The sequence below is a fragment of the Camponotus vicinus genome, unplaced genomic scaffold, assembly GCF_025532165.1.
Source record: "Camponotus vicinus isolate PSW18456_S1 unplaced genomic scaffold, iyCamVici1.0 SCAF_1, whole genome shotgun sequence".
Lineage (NCBI taxonomy): Eukaryota > Metazoa > Arthropoda > Insecta > Hymenoptera > Formicidae > Camponotus > Camponotus vicinus.
In genome coordinates this window covers 39,232,931-39,253,959 of record NW_028141945.1, presented here as the reverse complement: position 1 = coordinate 39,253,959, position 21,029 = coordinate 39,232,931, and the positions used below count along the sequence as shown (strand labels likewise).

Below are 21,029 nucleotides of genomic sequence, written 5' to 3'. Positions count from 1 at the left end.
TATTTAGATAACTTTCTTCTTTTGTGAAAATGTTATGTAACTTTAAAAAATATTTAAAAAAACTTAACTTTAAAACAAATTTGGATTTATCGCTAACGTTTAGCAAAGTACCTGCTAATATGCATAAATACATATGCTAATTGCCGCGCTGCGCAAATATTTTTCTGCTGTTAAAGATGATAACAATATTGCCGACTATAACAATATTGCTTCCTTATCGTTTACGGCCTTGTACACAAGATATTTCATCTATATACATATATGACTCGCTGTTAATTTTTAACGGTTAAATTTTTCATCTATTAGTTATAATCGGGATAAAATGAAATCCAACTTGATTTAGACTTGCGACTTGGACTTGGATTTGGGCTTGCGAGTTACTTCAACTTTTTATCGCGGTTTTAATAATATGTTAATTTTTTTACGACATTGAATATTTTTATTTTTGAAGATGATAATGATATTTTTACATCAACAGAATTTTAATATAGCTTTCTCACGGAAAAACTGCATGATTCCGCATATATAAGGCACCTTATAAATTAATAAACTAAACTCAAAAAAATTTAATAGAAAGAAATTAAGATCGATAAACGCGTCACGGAAATGTGCCATCGGTGGTGCACGTTCCCGTGAATGTGTTGAACATCCCTAGGCGTTATATAGGACTAACGGGACTCACGTAGCATGAATTGTGAGATCAGCCAAAGGTCATAACATCTTATCCTGATCATAATCATTCCCCTGTAACTATATATACGTTTCCTTCCTATCATTTTTTCTCTCGTTTTATAATACCCAAAAGAAAGTTTTCGAATATAAATATTAGAGCAATTATAATTAGTTAGTTTAGAGAATGGATTATATATAATATCTTGAATAAGATTTTTTTTTTAAATAAAAAATGACAGTTACAATAACGCTTATATTGCTGATATACATAAAGTTGGTATTATTTAGTATAGGAAGACATTAATTTTATCGTGCACAAATAATATATAATAATAAAAATAAAATAATAAATCTTAATAGAGATTAAATAATTTTTGAATTAATATCAAATAAATTTTTTAATTTAATAAGAAATTAAATTATTTATAAAAATTTAATCTATTAATCATTAGAAGTCTGCAAAAAGAGAAAGTAGCACTTAATAATTTTTTTAGAATATTTGTTTTTTTATATATAATAAAAATTGAAATAAATGATATAAAAGATTAATATGATATTATCACAGCAAATATTGATATGGATTGATGTAAGCAAAAAAATTCAAATTAACAAAATATGTATTTTTTTCTAAATAACATAGTAAATCGAAGATATTGATTTTTCAATTCTGGAATTATTGTCGTTTTTTTCTATTTATACGAGAGTCATTTTGATGGATAGCTCCATTGTCATTGATCAACAGTACTCTAATGCCATTACTATCATGTTTTGAGCCTCTTTTTTGAATGTCTTTCAGTCATCGTGGCAGTTTTGAAAATTTATTAAACAAGGTAAATCAATTTTTTACTTCTCATGACGCGTTAAGATGACATAATATGAATGTGTATATATGTTTGTGCGTAGAATTATTATGTAAAATAAAATTTAGGATATACATTAGGATACTTAATTTTAATTCTAATTTTGTTTTTAATTTCAGGTTCAGATTTTTTTTTTAATTTTCTTTACAATTTTTTAAAGTTTGTGAATATCTTTTTAAAGAAAATTAGGAAATTTTACCAAAAAATGATATTAAGTGATAATGAAAGAGTTATGTAGAACAATTTATTGCGCGCTTTATAAATTAAAATTGAAGTTGGAATAAAAAATAAAATAAAAATTAATGTATTATAATTAAACAATTTGAAAAAAAATTAAATTAAGTTAGATGTCTTCTCTTTTTGAATGTTATACTCCATAATCATTAAGAATAAATAAATATCACTTACAGTGTATATATATCTGCATGTGTATATACTAATGTGCATATGTAATATACTAATAGTATTATAATTTATATCTTAAAATTATATTTTTGTGTTTGAAATATTTAATATTTAATGACAATAAAGAGAGAGAGGGAAAGAGATGCAGTTATTTCAAGTTAATGTATAAAAAAGTTAATGTATAAAAATACTGTTGTATATAAATCTTTCAGCATGTTAATAAAATATTATGAAAAACACTTCAAACATAAAACATCATGTGAGCAGTCCTTATTCCATTGAAGATCGATGATAACGGTATATCTAATGGAACGTATAAACAATAGTGACCACATGCTTTTCCTCCCTCTCGTGTCAAAGATACACGAGCACATTACTGGCACTTTACGGGACACATAAAACGATAAAGATATCTACAAGATGCACAGTAGGTACCATTGCACAATAGTCCGATGTCAGACAAGTCCCATTAATGTAGCGTAGAATTCTGAGACTAATAATAAGTCTTTTGGTAAAAGCCATTATTTTGTCTTGCCTTTTATACTTGATATAAGCATACATTTAAAATCTCATAATCTCATTTCGAATACAAAAGTTTTACAAACTTTTTTTATTTATATAATTTTTAATAATTTAAACAAATAATGTTATATATTATAAATTTTTTAACAATTAGTATAAAAAATAATATGTTATTTTTATGCAATATTTAAATTATTTGAGTCCTTTTTTTTAAATAAAATCTCATAAAATAAACTTCTTATAAAATTAAAGAGATACATATAGTTGCTTCTGTTCAAAATTGGGATATTTATTGGATAAAATTTATTGTTAATGTTTATTATGTAAAATTCATATTGATTAACAATATCATTTCACATGCAAAATAAGATATGTATCGATAGATATCGAAAACACGGTGTTTCAGAGAAATTTTGACATCTGAAAGGAATCAACAGTGCAGACTCGGCTTTTAAATCAACGCAAGATGAAACGACTAGTAGTTTTCTCTTGTTATACAGTCGAGTTATTAATGATCGTATCTTTTAAATAAAGAATACTATCATTTGCTATTAACCGGCTATTAACCGCCGCTTATTTATTTCATAAGTTTCACGCGTGTTACGACTGTACATATAAATGACTGGCAAGTGATGATTCCACACATATGTATGATTCCAGTCATTATAATGGTTTATGTCAAATTTTTTCAATTAAAATAGCTATTTATTTCAATTAGAAATTAGAAAAATTATAGGTGTGGTGAGAAAAATATATGCAATTAGAATATTTACAGTTTGTAAGAAAATATCAAATAAAATTATTAATATATAAAAATCTAATTAGAGATATAAAATTCAAACAAATAAGAAGAAAGAGAGAGAAAAAGAGAGAGAGAGAGAGAGAAATTCACATAATATACACAATTAATTGAGTTGAATAATGAGTTGAAAATTAATATTATAATTAATTGCTATATTATGATTTACATACATTTATTAATTTTATTATTATTAATTATTAATAACTAATTCATAACAGTGTTATTTATCGGTCACTTTGTTAGACGCTAGACGATTATATTTTCAAAATAATATTTGATGATTAAAATATCTGATCATTAAACTCACAATCAGTCAAATGCACAAATATACACAACTTTTCTTCTCGCGCATTATACCGTGCTAGAGAGAAGTATCATTAATTCTGAAAGAATTTTCAGAGTTTTCAATCGCAATTAGTCTTTCCGTTCCCTTCATTAGAACGATCGAATCATCATGTAAGTGCGTACTCTATGCTAGATCGAAAACGAGATCGACTAAAACAGAATGGGAGAGGAGATAGTCTGACGAAATTCATTAGTGAGCTCTGTTTCGTAAACCATTGGGAGATCGGAGGAATGAAAGCTAAAGGGTGTCAAATCAAATTTCCCCACCGAGTGGAAAGGGAGAAAGCGACATCCGGCTCGCGCGGATTTAATTCTCTTTTTCTCATTTTCTCTTTTTTTTTCTTTTTATTTTCACATCGCTCTCTCGATACACTGATTCCACTACCCTCTCGAAGGTCGCCGACGGTTAAATAAACTCCGAGATTCTGCGAGTGAACATTCCTGCAAGCAGGGAAAGGAAGTATAGGACGAGATTGGGACGGCTACTCTCGGTATGGTCCTACGTAGATAAATGGTCTGCTACGCTGAACTTCTCTGATAGAGATATTAATCTTTCTCAGAGCATCCCCTGCTCTTCTTTTCTCTCTCTCTCCTTCTTTCTCTTTCTTTACCTATCCGTTACCTTTTCCAGATATCTCCTCATTCTGTAATACTGTCTTTTTCGTCTACTTTGAAGGTTTTTACTTTTCTTTCTTTTCCACGCTTGTTTTCTCTCTCTCTTTTTTTTTCATTTTTCTGTTATTTTTGTTTAATGTTACTGTCAATAAAAGACAAGACACGTATATATGCGTACATGTATTTAATATCTACGCATACGTGTGACATTTTATCTGCACAATAAATAATGTAAATAAGGTTATGTGTATATATATATATATATATATATATATATATATATATATAGAGAGAGAGAGAGAGAGTGAGTGAGAATTGTTAATATATATTATAAAATTATATATGTAAAGTCATTTTTAATAATATCAAAGTATTTATAAACATATATTGACTAAATTTTAAATACGTTATGGCTTTCTCGTTGTAATATTTTTGTCTGTTAATTCTAATTTCTTTCATTTTATATATATTTTTTCATGTTACAAACGTTTTATTCTGGTGATATTTGAATCAATATGTTAAAAATTAATGTTTCTATTTTTTTTACATCATATACTTATTTAAATTAAATAATTAATAAAAATATTAAATAAATTCTTAATTTTTATAATTAATAGTTTCTAAAATATTTAATATTGTATACGCAAGCGTATTTATTCTTTTGTATTTCTTTTAGAATACGTTTTTCTTTTTTCTTCTCCTCTCTCTTTATTTTCTTTTTTTTGTTTGGTGCTATGAAAAATGGAATATTATATATCTACGTCAGAGGGGCGAAAATCGAGACGTGCAGATTCACAGCTCTGGCAAAAGTTAATTTTCTCTGTGAACTTTTTATCCTGGCAATGTGAAAATAACTTTTGATCTCTCGATACAGTGCACAGTTTTCTTTTTTTCACACGCTGGTTATCCTCATAGCAAACATATTCTAGCGGATTATGCGAGACAGAAAGGGCGAGAGCAAGAAAAGGAGAGGAGAGGAATATATGAGAATTCTCTTCTGGTTTTAAGCCGATATACGCCGATAAACAAAGATTTGACCTTGTGATTTGTATCTTTTTCAGGAAAGAGGGAAAATTTAGTTCTTTTTTTAATCGTAATAAAGATTTATATTGTTGAGAGGACTTATTTTAAAAAGAAATATAAATCTTTAACTTGAAATTATTTTTTTAATTCCTAGTAACAATATGATACTTAATAAACTATCGCATTCTGTGAATATTACTACAATATCAAATAAATTTCGCATGTAAGTTAAAATAAAAAATAAATAATTTAAGTATTTAATAGATGCACGTGATTATTATATACTATTTATGATTTATTGTTTATTTAATAATTGTTTTTAATTTTAGGGAATATTCTTTAGGGAATTTCTCTTTCTCTCTCTTTCTCTTTTCAAAAAATTTTTTATCAATCTTTCAGAAAAATTTTATATCTTACCTTTAAAATTCGCGTGAAGTGTCTTCTCATGACGTAATTTTATTTGTCTCACCATTTAACTCAAGAATTCAATTAAATTTTTATTACTTTCGTTTTTTTGTATACTAGCAGAAAAATTATTGAAATCAATGTTTTCTATTATATTAAAGAAAATGTCGAAGTATTGATGCTTCGTTTCTGAGAAAAGATAGGTAACAAATTTCCCAAAATTAAACAATATTTTTCTCAAATTTTTTCTAAAATGTTTAATATTGGCAAATGTATTTCATTTTATAGACATGTATAAATTAAAATATTTTATATAATAAAACATAACATTATGAGAACTTAAAAAATTCATGTTTTTAAAAATAAGAACAACAAATTTTTTTATTATAACTGAGAATTATATAGTTATAAATAGCAAGAACTTACAGAGAGATAACAAATTTTTTTTAGATAATCATTGTTTATTTTTTTAATTTAAATATGTCGAAAAATTTAAATTTTATAAGATTAATATACTAAAAATTTTTGAAAGAATAGAGATTAAAAATGAATTACATTAGAATAAAAATAAATTTTAGGTATAATAAAAATTAAATAAACTTGCCAATATCAAATCTTTCAGAGATAATTTGAAATATTATTTAATTTTGGAAAATTTATTATTTACCTTTTCTTAGAAACGATGCGTCAATATTTTGATACTTGTTTTTAATATTACAAATGGAAATTATTAAACATATTTATTATTATAGAACCGAAGTTTCAAGATATCGTTTAAAAGTCCTAAGCATACACACCTTGAACGCAAACACGATATACTACACCTCGATATTTATATACGCGCGAACGAGTGCGAACAATATGGAGTTTCATGGGGTAGAGAGCACACGGTGTGCCACGGTGCGTAGTATTGTCGCTGAGGTAGGGACAGATCGATAGCATAAGGGGTCCTCCAGACCTTATGGTGCCTCCTCCTCCTCTTCCTCCTCTTCCCTTTCCTTTTCCTCTCTCTCATTTCTCTCTCTATATTTCTCTCCGCTTTATTTAGGCCGGCAAAATTAACGCGCGTTTTGCATTACGTGCTTTCCACAGAAGGATGAAGAGCCTTCTTAAAGAAGCAGAAGGAACAGAATAAGAAAACGTCTTCTTCTTATTAGCATACCATAGTTTATAAACGATTTTATAGAAAATTTTGTCTCTGTAAATTCTCTTTTCAGATTTTCTAACAATTGCTCGGATTTATTTAAACGAAAGAATTGAAGTTGAAAAGTCATAAGTTTGTGCAGCGAGCATATAGCATTGTTTAAGCATATAGCATTGTAAAAATTGATGTCAGATATAAGACTGATAGAAAAAAGAGAGCGAGAGAGAGAGAGAAAGAGAGGGGGGGAGAGAAAGAGAGAGAGTGTCCTCCTTAATATATACCCTTTATTTCTTTCAACACATGATACTTTATTTTACAAACATATTTAAGGGTGGAAAATATTTAATCTCTTGTTACAAGATATTTTATTACGAAGAACAGCAATATTAATTTTGCCGTATACAAAGAGCGAGTTATCGAGATGAAGCTTTCAATTCTCACAGCTCGTCTATTTTAATATTCATTAAGCCATGGAACAAGTCGTGAGAATTTGTATGTAAGAATTGCTGTAAAACTTGTTAATAATGATTAAAATAATGATTAAAAAAACTAATAATTTTTATTATATTTTCTTTTCTCTGCAAAAACTTTATGTATTACAATATTTATATACATGTTATAAAAACGCGTAATAACTGTCTCAACTATCATAGTAGTCTTATTTAAACATATTGTATATTTTAAAAATTACAATTACAAATTAACAAGTTATTTTAAAAATATAAAAATTCTATTAAAATAATTCATATATTGCACGATTCATATATTGCACAATCCGTATAACTGATATTTTCGATTTCGCGAGAATGAGAAATGAAGCTGGGGGAACTAGTCGGATGTAATGATTAAAGCGATACTTCCGGTGGTCGTTATCGAGCTGCGAAGATAACATCACGGTTTTCGATCACTGTCACAAGGCAAGCGAGTACGTATTAGAGGAGCAAACTGTACTGATACATCGGAGGGTCGCGACAAATCCTATTCCTATTCTCAATTCTCTCTCTCTCTTTCTCTCTCACACACTCATTTCTCTTTCTCTTTCCTGTAGTAACATTGCTAATTAGATACATGATTACATCGACCTGCAATAGACAAAGAATAATTAGCACGAAAGGGAAATGACTCTGTCTGGAAGTGATAAGACAGTGGAAATGATAAAGAACTTTTAGAGAATTAAACATGGAAGATTTCAGTGAAACGTAATTTAACTAAATTTATTAATTTGCTACAGAGAAAAATACAGGACCAAATTTTAGGAATAGAAATACTAGGATAGAAAGATAGATACTTTTCTTTTTTAAGTATGATTATTTTCACTATTGAAATATGACATTATATAAATTTCATAATTAAATACTTGCGCGAGAAAATTTTTCTTAAATGTTCTCTCTGTATACAAAAAAATTTAAATATATTGGAAAATAATTCATATATTTTTATGCGTTTCAAATATAATTGAAATAAACGTGTAATTATATTTTATCAAATAGAGAATTTTGACTGGAAAGAAATATTACAAAACTAAAATAAATTTTATAATGATAATACTGAGTGTGTGTGTATATATACATATATATATATATATATATATATATATATATATATATATAATCCCTAATTTATTTTAAAATTTAAAGAATATTTTACATTTTTTTTACATTAATAAATATCTATTTTGCGTCTAATAAAGAATCTCTCTATTCTTTCGTGATTTAAAATTATAGTAAGATTTTCTCTCAATAAAATATATAAGAAAACTATTTTACAAAAAATAAAGAAATTTCTCTCTTTGAATACAAATTTAATTACAGAATAAAAATTTGTATTTTTAAACAACGTTTTAATACACAAGCGAAAATTGAAATTTTCAATTATGTATTTTTGAAGTTTGAAGGTCGTAGAATACTGTATCAACCGTAATAGCGAACGGATACGAGAACAATCGTAATCGTGGATGATCCGGAACTATACGTGAGTACCGTATGTCCATTTGTCGCGCATTAACGGTGTTTATGCTCACAGCCAGCAGGGACAATTCGCGTGCATCGTTAATCACGATGAATTCTCTGTGATTAATCATGCTTTTCGCCCGATTAGCTTTCCTCCCACTTCCTATCAACTTTTCCCTCTGGCTTTCCTCAATTTCTTCCCTTTTCTCTGATTTTCGTTCCATGATAATATCGGAAACTTATTCGTGTAATTTACAAGAATAAATACTAAAAAACTATGTTGAATTTTACAATCTAAAGAAAATTATATATACATATACATATACATACATACATACATACATATAAATATACTATTTAACTTTTTTATCCACGAGCTAATCTCTTTTTATTCGCGTATACAATTTTTATTTATTCTAATTAAATTTTGATTTAAAGAAACTTTTTTACTTTAAAGTTCTTTTAAATGTTCCTTTATCAATTAAGAAATGAAATTTAATTTAAAGAGAAAAATTTGCATATAATTATATTTTCTAAATTTTAAAAAATATTTGCTTTACGCACACATATAGTAATGCACAATAATGACTTTTTCGCATAAGTTTTCTTAATTTTTCTGAAATTTATATATATTGTAAATATAGTAACTCCGTATTTGTGGATGATGAAAGAGGATAAAAAAGGAAAATTTTCTCTCGACAACCAAGAAGGAAAATAGCTTTAGCGGCTCGCGTACACATGCGTTTCCTTGGAAAAACGTCAGCGGGAAACGGGGGTGAATCTTGAAAGAGAGATCGAAGGATGGAAAGAGCGGGCAGAGTAGAGAACTACCGTCATCCTCCCTCCGACCGGATATGTCATTTGGTACCTGGGTCACGTACCTCTTCGTATTGACAGGCCAACCAGCAGCCAACCAGGAGGCCTCCATCCCGCTGCTTCTCGTCACTACGCGCAATTCTCGGTCCAAGATATCGGCATCCTGAAACAATCGCGAAAATTCTTCAAAAAGCTATTTACTAATCGAAAATACTGAATCTCGAAATAAGTAGCAATGAAAGAGAACAAAAAAAAATAATATTATTTATTTTATTTCAAGAAAATATTTATTTCTCTCATAATTTTATAATTAAATATAAGTATAATTAAATATGTCTATAAAACAGTATTGATAATAATATAATAATGTAAAAACATATACGTTTATTTTTGAAAACAGGATCAATTAATTTGATTTTATATCTGATTTCGTTAATCTTTGTGAATATTATTTTTAATATTACATATTATATAAAAATTAGAAAATAATAACCTATATTAATAACTATTCTATGTATTATTGTTGTTCCAGCATATAGGCTGTCTCGCAGTGATGGTACAGCGATGAGCCTGCAGGCCCAGGCTCCAACCCAGCGATCTGCGAGGTACTCCCCTCAGGAGACCGTCAAGGTAAGTCTTTATCGAGTTCTTTATTAGTAATTATCTAGACATTAAAGACAAAATAAATAATGACAAACTCATTATATTTAAAAATAATATTTAAATATTTTATAAGAATTACAATATATCTCCTTCAAAATTTCTTAAATGTTATATAATTCTCTCGAAATGTATATTATTCTATTATCTTATAATTTTTGTGGTAAAAATTCCTGTTTTTTTATAAATTGCATTTATAATATTTGCAAAAGCTTCTCTCATGAAAGACATTAAAAATTTCATTAAAATTATTAAAAAGTTTTTTACATAAAATTCTACGTAATGCACAACAACACAAGCAGAATTTTTCTTTTTTTCGTCGGACGATAATTAACAGCGGAATTCGCTTTCGCGGTGATATCATCGTAGTCGCGTTGGCCATGTTATGCGTGGTTCGTTTGCCATCCATGTCGAGATTAATCCCTCACGGCTGACTGTACACAGCTTGTTTCACTTCACATTCACATCATAAACAGAGAAAAAACGAAATAGAAAAAATAAAAATTATCTTCAATGTCTTAAGGGAATAATTAGATGAAAATATATGAAATCGAAAAGAGGATAATTAATGACATATTAATTGATTGAATGAAATTAATGTAATAATTACTAGAGAAAATTTTCAATTTCCAAGAATTTAAGAAATTCAAAGATTGAGTAGCTTACATATTAAATAATAAAAATTAAATAGCTAATAAAAATAAGGACGAAGAGATTAGTATATGTTGTTCAATAATGATTACACATTTAGAAATTATTAATAATTTTGGGAATAAACGAATGCTTTTTACATAAGTATACACACGTACGTTATACGTGTATGTATGTTATATTTCCAAAGAGAGCGAAGCAGATGCAAATCGCATAATTTTGCATGTAGATATTCGCACATATTGCTACTTCTTAATAAATATTTCTCGTTTTACGCATAATTTTGTCATTCTCTATCGGCTTGTGAATATATAATGTTTTTGTTTATTATTGCTGCATTTCTTTAATCTCTTTTTCTAATGATATTTCTATTCTAATAAATAAATCTTGTAAATACAGAATTTTTGACAAGAAACATTTGATTTCGCTAAAAATCATCTTTGTGGTGATAAATTCAAGAAATTTGTATCTTGATGAAAATTAAGTTATCGTTGTTAAATTTATGCTTATCAGAAAATAATAGAGATATGTTAAAAAAAGAATTTATGTGTGTTTTTTTATTAAGAACACGTACACACATAATGGCTTTAAAAAGAATTGCTGTTGCATCTCTTTTTTCTTCTTTTTTTTCTGATCTTAAGAGAGATCTTAAAGAGATTGTGAAATTAATCGTAAAAAAGATAAATATAAATTGTAGTAAATTATGAGATAAATTAAGAATATATTTAGTAATGTTTATCTTTGTTTTAAACAAATAGATTTATATTTGAAATATATGTAATTGATTTGCCAAATTATCAACATTTGAAATATAAAGTGCTAATATGGAATATTAATTTTTATTTATATTATTTTTATAAATCTTGAGATAAGATTTAAAAAAAAATAAAAATAATACATTTATAACAAACATTTTTTGATAATTAAAAAATTATGATTATTGCGGCTGCCATTATCGGTTACTTTAACTTCCTGTATTTTTCAACCCTTTTCGGTCAGATTTACTAAAAAAGAAAAGTTGCGAGGGATCGAAAATTTGAAGATTCGCAAGAAACATACTAGGGTGCGGTAAGATTCTGCAGGCGTAAGCCAATTTAGCGCGTGCTAACCTTCTCTTCTCCGTTCTTTCATCTCTCCTTCTAAAGTCAATTTATATAATCCAGTTTTAAAAATTATTTCATCATTTATTATGAAATCATTTATTATCAAATATTTTTTTTCATTGAGATTTGAGAGAAATTGAATTATTTAATATAATATTTAATATACATATATATAATGTATGTATGTGTATGTGTATGTATTATACTATAATCATATTTGATGTGTAATATTTAATATGTAATTCATCACAAACATGATCTAAAAACGTTTTTTAATTTAAAAAATTGAATTAACTTAGAATGTTAATTAATTTTTATGTAAATTATCTTAATAAAAATAATTCTGCTTATATCTCATATCATATATCTATAAAAACTTGATTATTATATTTACATATCAATTCAGTAATAAATTGAATTAATAGTTAATTTATACATTTATACATTAATAGTTTCTCTTGAATGATTAAATATATTTTTATTTTATTATTATATTCATTTATATCAAGTGTTAAAAAATTACATAAATTATTAAACAAAATTATAAAAAGTAAATAATATAATATTTTTTCATTTTATAAAATATATGTGTGTATATATATATGTATGAATACTTTATAAAATATGCATATTGATATTTCCTCTAGATTTTATAATTGCGTTTGAAATGCTTATTTATATAATTATTAATTTTTTTACAAAGTCGATTATTTTGCAAAATTTATTAATTTGTTTAATTTGTACAATTTATTCAGAATAATAGAAACGAATTGTACAAGATGGGCTTAATTTCATGTATCGTTGTAGCGCGCGTCGGGTTAGGCGTTGTATCTTTAATTATTCGCGTAGTCGAGGGACGAAGAAGGACTCGAGGGATACTGCGAGAGTCACCGAGAGAGCTGCAAAATGCTATCATCTCGTTCTCATGGTTGGGGCGTGGTTCTCTTTCCTCCTGGTCATCGGAAATCCTTTCTTTCTTTTGCTTTTTTTTTGAATATCTATGTAGAAGGAACATCCTAGTCATATTAATATTATAAATATAACTAATGTTCGAAGTTTTTTGCAATATTTTTGTGTTTTTTAACTAAAGTCAAAGATTTTTATGGCATTAAAGTTTTTTTGGAAAATTTAGAAAGCTATTAATATTTACAAAAATTTAAAAATGAAAATTGAAAAATAAAATGTAAACACACAGATAAACATACATTAAAGATATAAAATATAAATTATCTAAAAATTAGATAATAAAATAATTAAAATCTTTTAGAAGGGAAAAATTATCACATCTTTTCATTCTCATTAACTTCGAATCATAGAAAAATGTCTTTGATTTAAAATTTCTTATTGTCGAAAATACATTAAAATATACCTGATGTACATGTCTTTAATTCTTTTACGTGCGTAGGAATTTGTGTCGTAAAAGATTTTAGTTTCGGAACAGGAAGCCACCCCTTAGAATTGGGCGGGTGTCAACGCGGAAGTTATTGCGGGAGGACAGAGGGAGTTGGAAAGCAGTCGACTCGAGGGTCGGTACTCGCACGAGAATATCCCCCGGGCATATTCTCGCGCGCGCGACCAGGCATCGATTAGCCATTTGAGGATCGAGTCCGTATCATTCTTCCTCCTGTATACCACGATATATCGCGACTTTCTCTCTGTCTTTCTCGCAACATATTGCGCTCGACCGGAGGGTGGTTATCGCCGATATCGCGTAAAATGAGTCTCGAGATATCGTGTGAGGCTTGAGCCTTTTCTTTTTTTTACGTCTATTAGGTCGCCAAGATCATTTTGTTTTATTACTTTAATCCATGGTTTTATACATTTCTGAAATCTTTGGTAGATTTAAAAATAAAAAATATATACGTGTATGTGTGTGTGTGTGTGTGAAAGATTAAATATACAAATCATTAAAAAAATATTTTAAAATTTCTTAAATATAAATATAATATATGAATAATGTATAACTAATTACGATTATATATAATGTATGAATAATATATAACTACGATTTTTTAATTTTAATAATTTTTATGGTATTATTTTGTAATAATGTTTTAACAAATTGTAACATTAAAAATATTAATTACAATTGAAAAATTAAAAAATGTTTACAAAAGAAATTTTTTAAATCATTAATAAATACATACTATGGACATACTTTTCACATGGTATTTATAAGCTCAAAACTCCGCAGGACCAACCTTTGCGGTTGATTTGGCAAGTTTTAACTGGCGAAAGTCGCGATCGTTGAGGGACATCGACCAACGTTGGTTACCACCTATCCGTTAGAATTATTAATTAGATGTGAGAGGAGCTAATTTATTTCGCTTGCTATTCCCGGAGATTGCAAGTCCGCTAGTACATCTTCATAAATTTCCCCAACGAAATGAGATGATTTTAATGACATTATATTAATGTTATATTAATGTTAAATAATAACGACGAACTGTAATATTATATTAATATTATATACTTATCACGATAAACATACTTATATAATGTTTTAATATTATCAGAGTTTTATATTAAATAGAATCAAAAAATTGATAATTTTAATGGTAAAGAAAATGTCATACAAATTCTCTTGATTGATCTTTGATTCTGATATATCGAAAATTTTTAGAAAATATAGTATTACACAAATATTAATGCATATTTTATATTTGATATCTCTTTTTTTGATATTTATAGAAAAGGCAATATCGAATTATCGAAGCATAAACATAATTACATTAACATAATTACGAACAAACTAGGTCATAATTACGATACTTAGGTTTATTTCACATTTTCTCGAAATGTTTATAATTTCGCGACAAATCTCCTAGAAAATTACAAAAGCTACGCTATGTATACCAATGCACGCAGGGATACATTAAGACCCGTAAATTCGCGCTCAAGATAAGAGGCAATCTTGGAGTTTTTCGCAGCCGAATTTTCTGCACCCTTGGCCACGTGGCACACGATAAGCCTTTAATCGAAGATTAATATTATCAGGATTCAGGTCGTGGAGCCCTCTGTGTTGTCACGCATTGCGATTAAGGACCTTACGTGCCGTAGGCTACTTTCTCTCTCTGTTTATTTCTCTTACTCTTCCATTCTTACTTCTATATTTAAAGGAATATCTTAAATCCACAATATGGAAAAATAATCGTCGCTTTTGAATCGCGACTCCCTTTGCTGCGAAGAAAAACGATAAATTATAAACTTCCGGTTGCGAGCAACAGCCGATTAAAGGATGATCATAAATCAATAGACTATTGATTATCTTGGCGGTTAAACAAAATTTGCATCCTGAATAAAACGCTAATTTCCTATTGCTATTACAAACCCGTCATAAATCATTAACAAAATGGCTTTATTAATACACATATTTGTGGTCTTTGTTGACGCTCATTTTCATCTTTAATTTAATCGCGATATGAATTAAGATGTCCAATTTTTCTGCGAATTTTGATGAAAGAAATAAAAAAAATATCGATTAAAGACACATTGAGAAATCTAAAATAATTTTAAAATGCACTTTATAATTTTCTTTATGTAAAATCAGATGACATTAGATAATTATAGAATACTTTCATTGCATTAATTATAGCACAATCTTTTGAAGGATTTTTATAGCACAATCTTTTGGAGGATTTTTAACTGAATTTATAGTCAATTTTTCTCAGTAAAGATATTTTCATTTTGATATCTTAATGACCATTATTACTTGCACTTATGTTCGTGACGGCATACATGAGGCAGAAAAAATCATACTCTTGCATTGTTGGTTACTTGGTAATGATAAGTTATATATAATACATATGTGTAGACATTTTGTTCGTCAAATATGTATAAGCAACTTAAATTGTACATACATCTTTGTAATCCGAGCAATCGCATTTAGATCCCCAAAAAATTATATTATATTATATTAATAGATTGTCTCGATAGATTATCTTGCAGAAAATGGCTTGCGAATACGTATGATGACGTGCATGTAACCCCAAGAAAGTTTTTGTCCTTTAACCCTGCAACCTCTAAGAATTGAGAATCGATACCATCGCCACTCGGTGCTGTGGCGGAGTTTCTGCAACTTTGCTTCGAGGGGGTTGGAAAGCGAGGGGGCTGTAGGAGACGTTCAAAGCCTCCAGAATTCAAGGGTTTCACGATATTTATGTGACAGCAGCTGTAGGCGCTCCAGCCCCCTGGTTCAGGCTGTTTCAAGGCACGGCCTATTTCAAGTTCTAAGCTTCTTCAAGGCTAGGTATCGCGATGAGCACGAGGTACGACAGCAATCTGAAAAATATCACTTATACGGTGCAAAAAAATGCGCGGAATCCAAGTTCTATTCTAAAGATTCGTAAAAAACGGTTTCATTTATATTCGTGTTTTTTTATTCATTTTTAATCGGTTAAATTAAATAAATTTTAATCAAGATTATTTAAAGATTGATTATAACTTATAAATTAAAAATGGCAAATATTGTCGATTTAATTATTTTTCATATTTCATGTTTCAGATTTTATATTTTTTAATTTCATCTATATATTTATAGATTTTATAAATTATTTAATTATATATCAGTGTTTGTATCATAGGTCGTAATGTGCTGTATATTTAAATGAAAAATAATTACTTTAAAAAAACTCACCTTTTTTATAAATTAATATCATATCTCTCTGTAAGTTATAATTTAAATGTACAATTATGTACATCGATACATTTAATATTATTTTAATATTTTCTTATATATCGTTAGTAATTTATTTAGTATTAAAATGGTATATGCGCGGAGATACCCTATATATTCCAATTAAGGTAAAAATATAACGGGACCGTAGTGACCAAACTTTGCAGTTTATTTTTATGTGATAATATGAATTTTAGTTGTCCCAAGATGATTAATTTAAACTTGTCTTTTAATTTTTTGCTCTAGAAAAAAGAAAAATATTTATTTATTTAAAAAATTTATTTTTGTCACACACATTAATTTTAATTTTCTTACGGCTAATAGCTTTTGGTTATTAGATATTTTTTTTAATAATTACATACACATATACATGTATGTATGTATACGTGTATATAAAATTAGCTTAATAAAATGATTTTTTTAAATAAACATGAGATAATAAAATTGAGATTTAGAATATATATATAGCTTATGAACAGTATGAAAAAAAAATATATTGATTTTTTCATAGTTTTAATTTTTTTATTTGAAGAAAGAAAAAAAGAGAATATGCTTGTAAGAGAATATGCTAATTTTTATTTTTCTATTTGAAGAAAGCTTTCATTTTTTTATTCGAAAAAGAGAAAAAAAGAGAGAATATGCTAATGATATTTTTTATATAATTAATTTATATAATTATATTTTTTCTTTAGCTATATCTTTTTTCCATCATGCGAGATTAAATTTTCTCTTACTTGCATCTCAGCTTATATAGTTCAAAGTATGTATTAAGATAGAAAGGGCAAACAGTTTCTCGATAATCCAAGCACTTGGATCTGCCCACTTGAGGGTTAAATTATCATTTTGAGAGGTCCAGACACTATGAAGAATTATGCGACAGAATATAGATGCAAATTAATAATAATACGAGTTACAAGTTGTAATTGTACAATTTAATATCCAATGTGCACGCTGAGAAAATCCAAGATTTCATTAACGTGCGATTTAATTAAAAAATTTTCTTGTTCTCAATTAGGCAGATAAAAATTTCTATTAATATATTCGCATGACTTGCATCTCCACAATATTTGATATATTTTAATTAGCTAGACAGATTAAAGAGCAGATTAAGAAAAAGTAGTTAATAATGCGTTGGAACGCATGCGCGACACTGTAATGTTTATCTTTGTCGTAAATGTTTAACTAGAATATACTTAATAGAAAATTATTAAAATTAAAATTATTTTTCTTTCGTCATTCTACACATATCGTGAATTAAACACATTACATTTGTCCACGATTAAAGAGACATTTTTAAAATATTGCAGATAATTTTAATCTTTGTAAAGTTTTAAAAATTAAAAGTACCTTTCCCTTAACGTTTACGCTAAATTTTACTTTAAAAAATAAGATAATTATTATTTGTTGCATTTCACAAAATTCTTTCCGTCTTTGAATGGTACTTCACTAAAATTAAAATAGTCCGAATCATTTCTAATATGATAAAATTAAATTGATCAAATTCTAAATTGATATGATCAACATTCGTGCTTATGTTAATGACTGCATATGTATCATTACCCTCCAAGTGGCCAGATCGAGACATATTTGAAATGATTGATTGCTTTCGGTATGAACGCATCGTCATTATCGTCCATAGTAATCTCAAGAGATTTATTAGAAAAAACTTTATATAAATGTACGTACTTATTAAACAAACAATAAATCTTGTTTATGAGATGCAACGCTCTTGCCATAATTATTTAACGTTATATTTTTAGTAATATTAATATTAAGTCCACTTTAATTTTTCATTCCGGTGTAGGCATAGCTATTAATTTAATTATAAATAAACTAATATCTCTATTTCTCTAAAGAAATTTATAATATAATATTAATTTAAAAATTTATATTTTTTTCCAATATTAATAATTGAGATCATGTAAAAAAATATATACCTAATATATATCAGATCAAAAAGTATTTGTGAAAAAAGATAATAATGGATTAATTCTCGCAATAAAAGGATCGAAACGGGACTCGCGTGTTCGAAAGGCTGAAGGGTTCACATTATCATCATCGATCGCGGATACACGGTTATGCGTTATCGAATCTTGGCTCGTGCGCGCGATACATAACCGGTGACATGCAAAAACCAGTCTACATGCAAGCAGTCGTGAAAACATGCGTGATACTATGTGACGTAAGAAGGGCCTGGAGACATAAAAGTGAAGAAATGAGGAATTAAATATTCGTCGGTAGATAAACACGCAATCGAGATTAATCGAGTTTCTTTTACTTTGTGGCAGCGTTGACATACGCTCGTTTCCATCTGTCAACATGTTCTATTCAAAAATTTACTTTTTTCTTTTATGAAAACTACGCGTTTTTTCCGTAAAGATAAAAGCGTATATTGTAAAAATTTAAATTAATTAATAATATTAGAAAACATAAATTTTAATTATTATTATCCATCAGGTATTTAAATTAATTAATTAACATTAAAAGTTGAAGACTTTCTATGTAGAAGATTATATTATTTAAATTCTCCAATTCAATTAAAGCGTAAAGTAGATTAACAAATTGGGACATAATATTAATTTTTAGTGTGATAAGGCATAGGAATTACTTTAACTGTAATTACTTGAATTATACAATATTTGATAATCTTAATAAGGTAAAATTCTCAAGTTCACCTTAATTAATTTTGTCATTTATTTGATCAGTCTGAAATATTAAGCATGAAAACGAAATTGAAGACATAACTCGATAAAAGTCGCGCGCAGGAATATTCTACTATTCTGCTATAATACGATTTCCTATATCATTTCATAGAAAATGTAAGCAAGGACTCTCATCGCTATACTATTTTGATGAACTACTGCATTGATTTGAATTAAAATTATGTTGACAAATGAAAACATTTCCGAATATATTTCAGAAATTATCCTAATTGTACTAAAATTAAAATATATTATGTACAAGGAAAGAAAAATTATACATTAAATTCCAGTTGAAAAATATATAAAATTTGTATACTAAGTATATATTCTTATTTTAATATAAAATATTAATTTTTAATCCATTATTTAAAAATATATCTTTTTATTTATTACATAATGAAAAAATAAACAGCACAAATATAAAATAAATTTTAATCTTTTATATAATATTCTCTAAAAGATTTCCAGATTTAAAATGTATTGAAGAGAGTAAAAGAAATAGATTTTTTGTTGATGACGGAAAATGAAACCGACAGAGAATGCAACTAGGAAAGCATCCCCTTGAAACTTTAAAGTCAACTTTCGCTTTTCCACCGTTGATTCACTCCCGCAGCCCTCACGCTCCGTTTCTAGTTTCCCTCTCTACGATCGCTCTCTAGAAGTCAAGGTAATGCTCGGCCGCAATAAACGCGGCTTTTGGACAAAAGTTTCGCCGGTGCGGGATGCGCATGATCTAACGGCCACGTGGGAAAATTCACCCCCACAAACGTGAGAACGTGGTTGGGGATTGCAACCGTTTCCCGCCGCCGCCACCGTGCCAAAGAGGTCCGTTTCCGCTTTTCGATAGCAAACGTTGTTGCGTTGCGAATCGTTTCCGTTTTCTCTCCTCACCTCACCCACTCTTTGGAAGAAAGATATTTTTCCAGTTTTTTTATAACTGTATATTCTTTGAGAAAGATATATTTTTGAGAAAATTTAAAACTTTATTCGCAACTTTTGTAAGTTATTTGGATTTTATTTGAATATACATTTGCGGGCACGTTTTTTTCTTGAGCTAGAATTACATAGATCACATGTTAAATGCCAACGCAATATTTTGGACATTGAAAAAAAAATGAATATACAATTCATAATCAGAAATTATAAAGATAATCTCCCTCTCTCTCTCTCTCTGTATAAAAAAATGTGCAGTGCAAATAATATTATTAATAATATAACAATTTAAAAATTTAGAAAATTTTACAAATTTTGTATAATTAGATATATACATATAGATATAGATATATACATATATACATATAGATATATACATATGTATAAAATTCAGTTATTTTTTAATGTGAGCTTGATTGTCGATATTAAAAATATAAGAAAAAACATAATTTATTATCATAATGTTAATAATAAAAGAGAGCTAAAAAGATTAATCAATTTAATAAAATATATAGATAAATAAAGTATGATAAAATGTCTACAAAAAATATTATTGCAGAATAAAATTAAAAATTTTTTTTTATTTAAAATTAAATATAACGTATAACTTTTCAATATACAGTTGTCCATGAAAAAATAATTTTTTGTATAAAAATCTGTTAGAATAATTCAGAAATTTTGCTGATCCAAATTGTTGTTGACGTTAATAGAATCCGTGAGCTTACAATTGGTATAATCATATCGACA

At 27.5% G+C, this 21,029-nt stretch overlaps 1 protein-coding gene across 1 annotated transcript in view; it reads left to right on the top strand.

Moving 5' to 3' along the window:
- Positions 1 to 21,029, top strand: part of Sick (sickie) — a 163,995-nt gene that overhangs the window by 3,964 nt on the left and 139,002 nt on the right. Inside the window, exon 2 of the mRNA XM_083091298.1 lies at positions 10,091 to 10,188. Within this exon, the coding sequence (XP_082947424.1) occupies positions 10,123 to 10,188 (66 nt within the window). The 5' untranslated portion in view covers positions 10,091 to 10,122. The remainder of the gene's footprint in view (positions 1 to 10,090; positions 10,189 to 21,029) is intronic.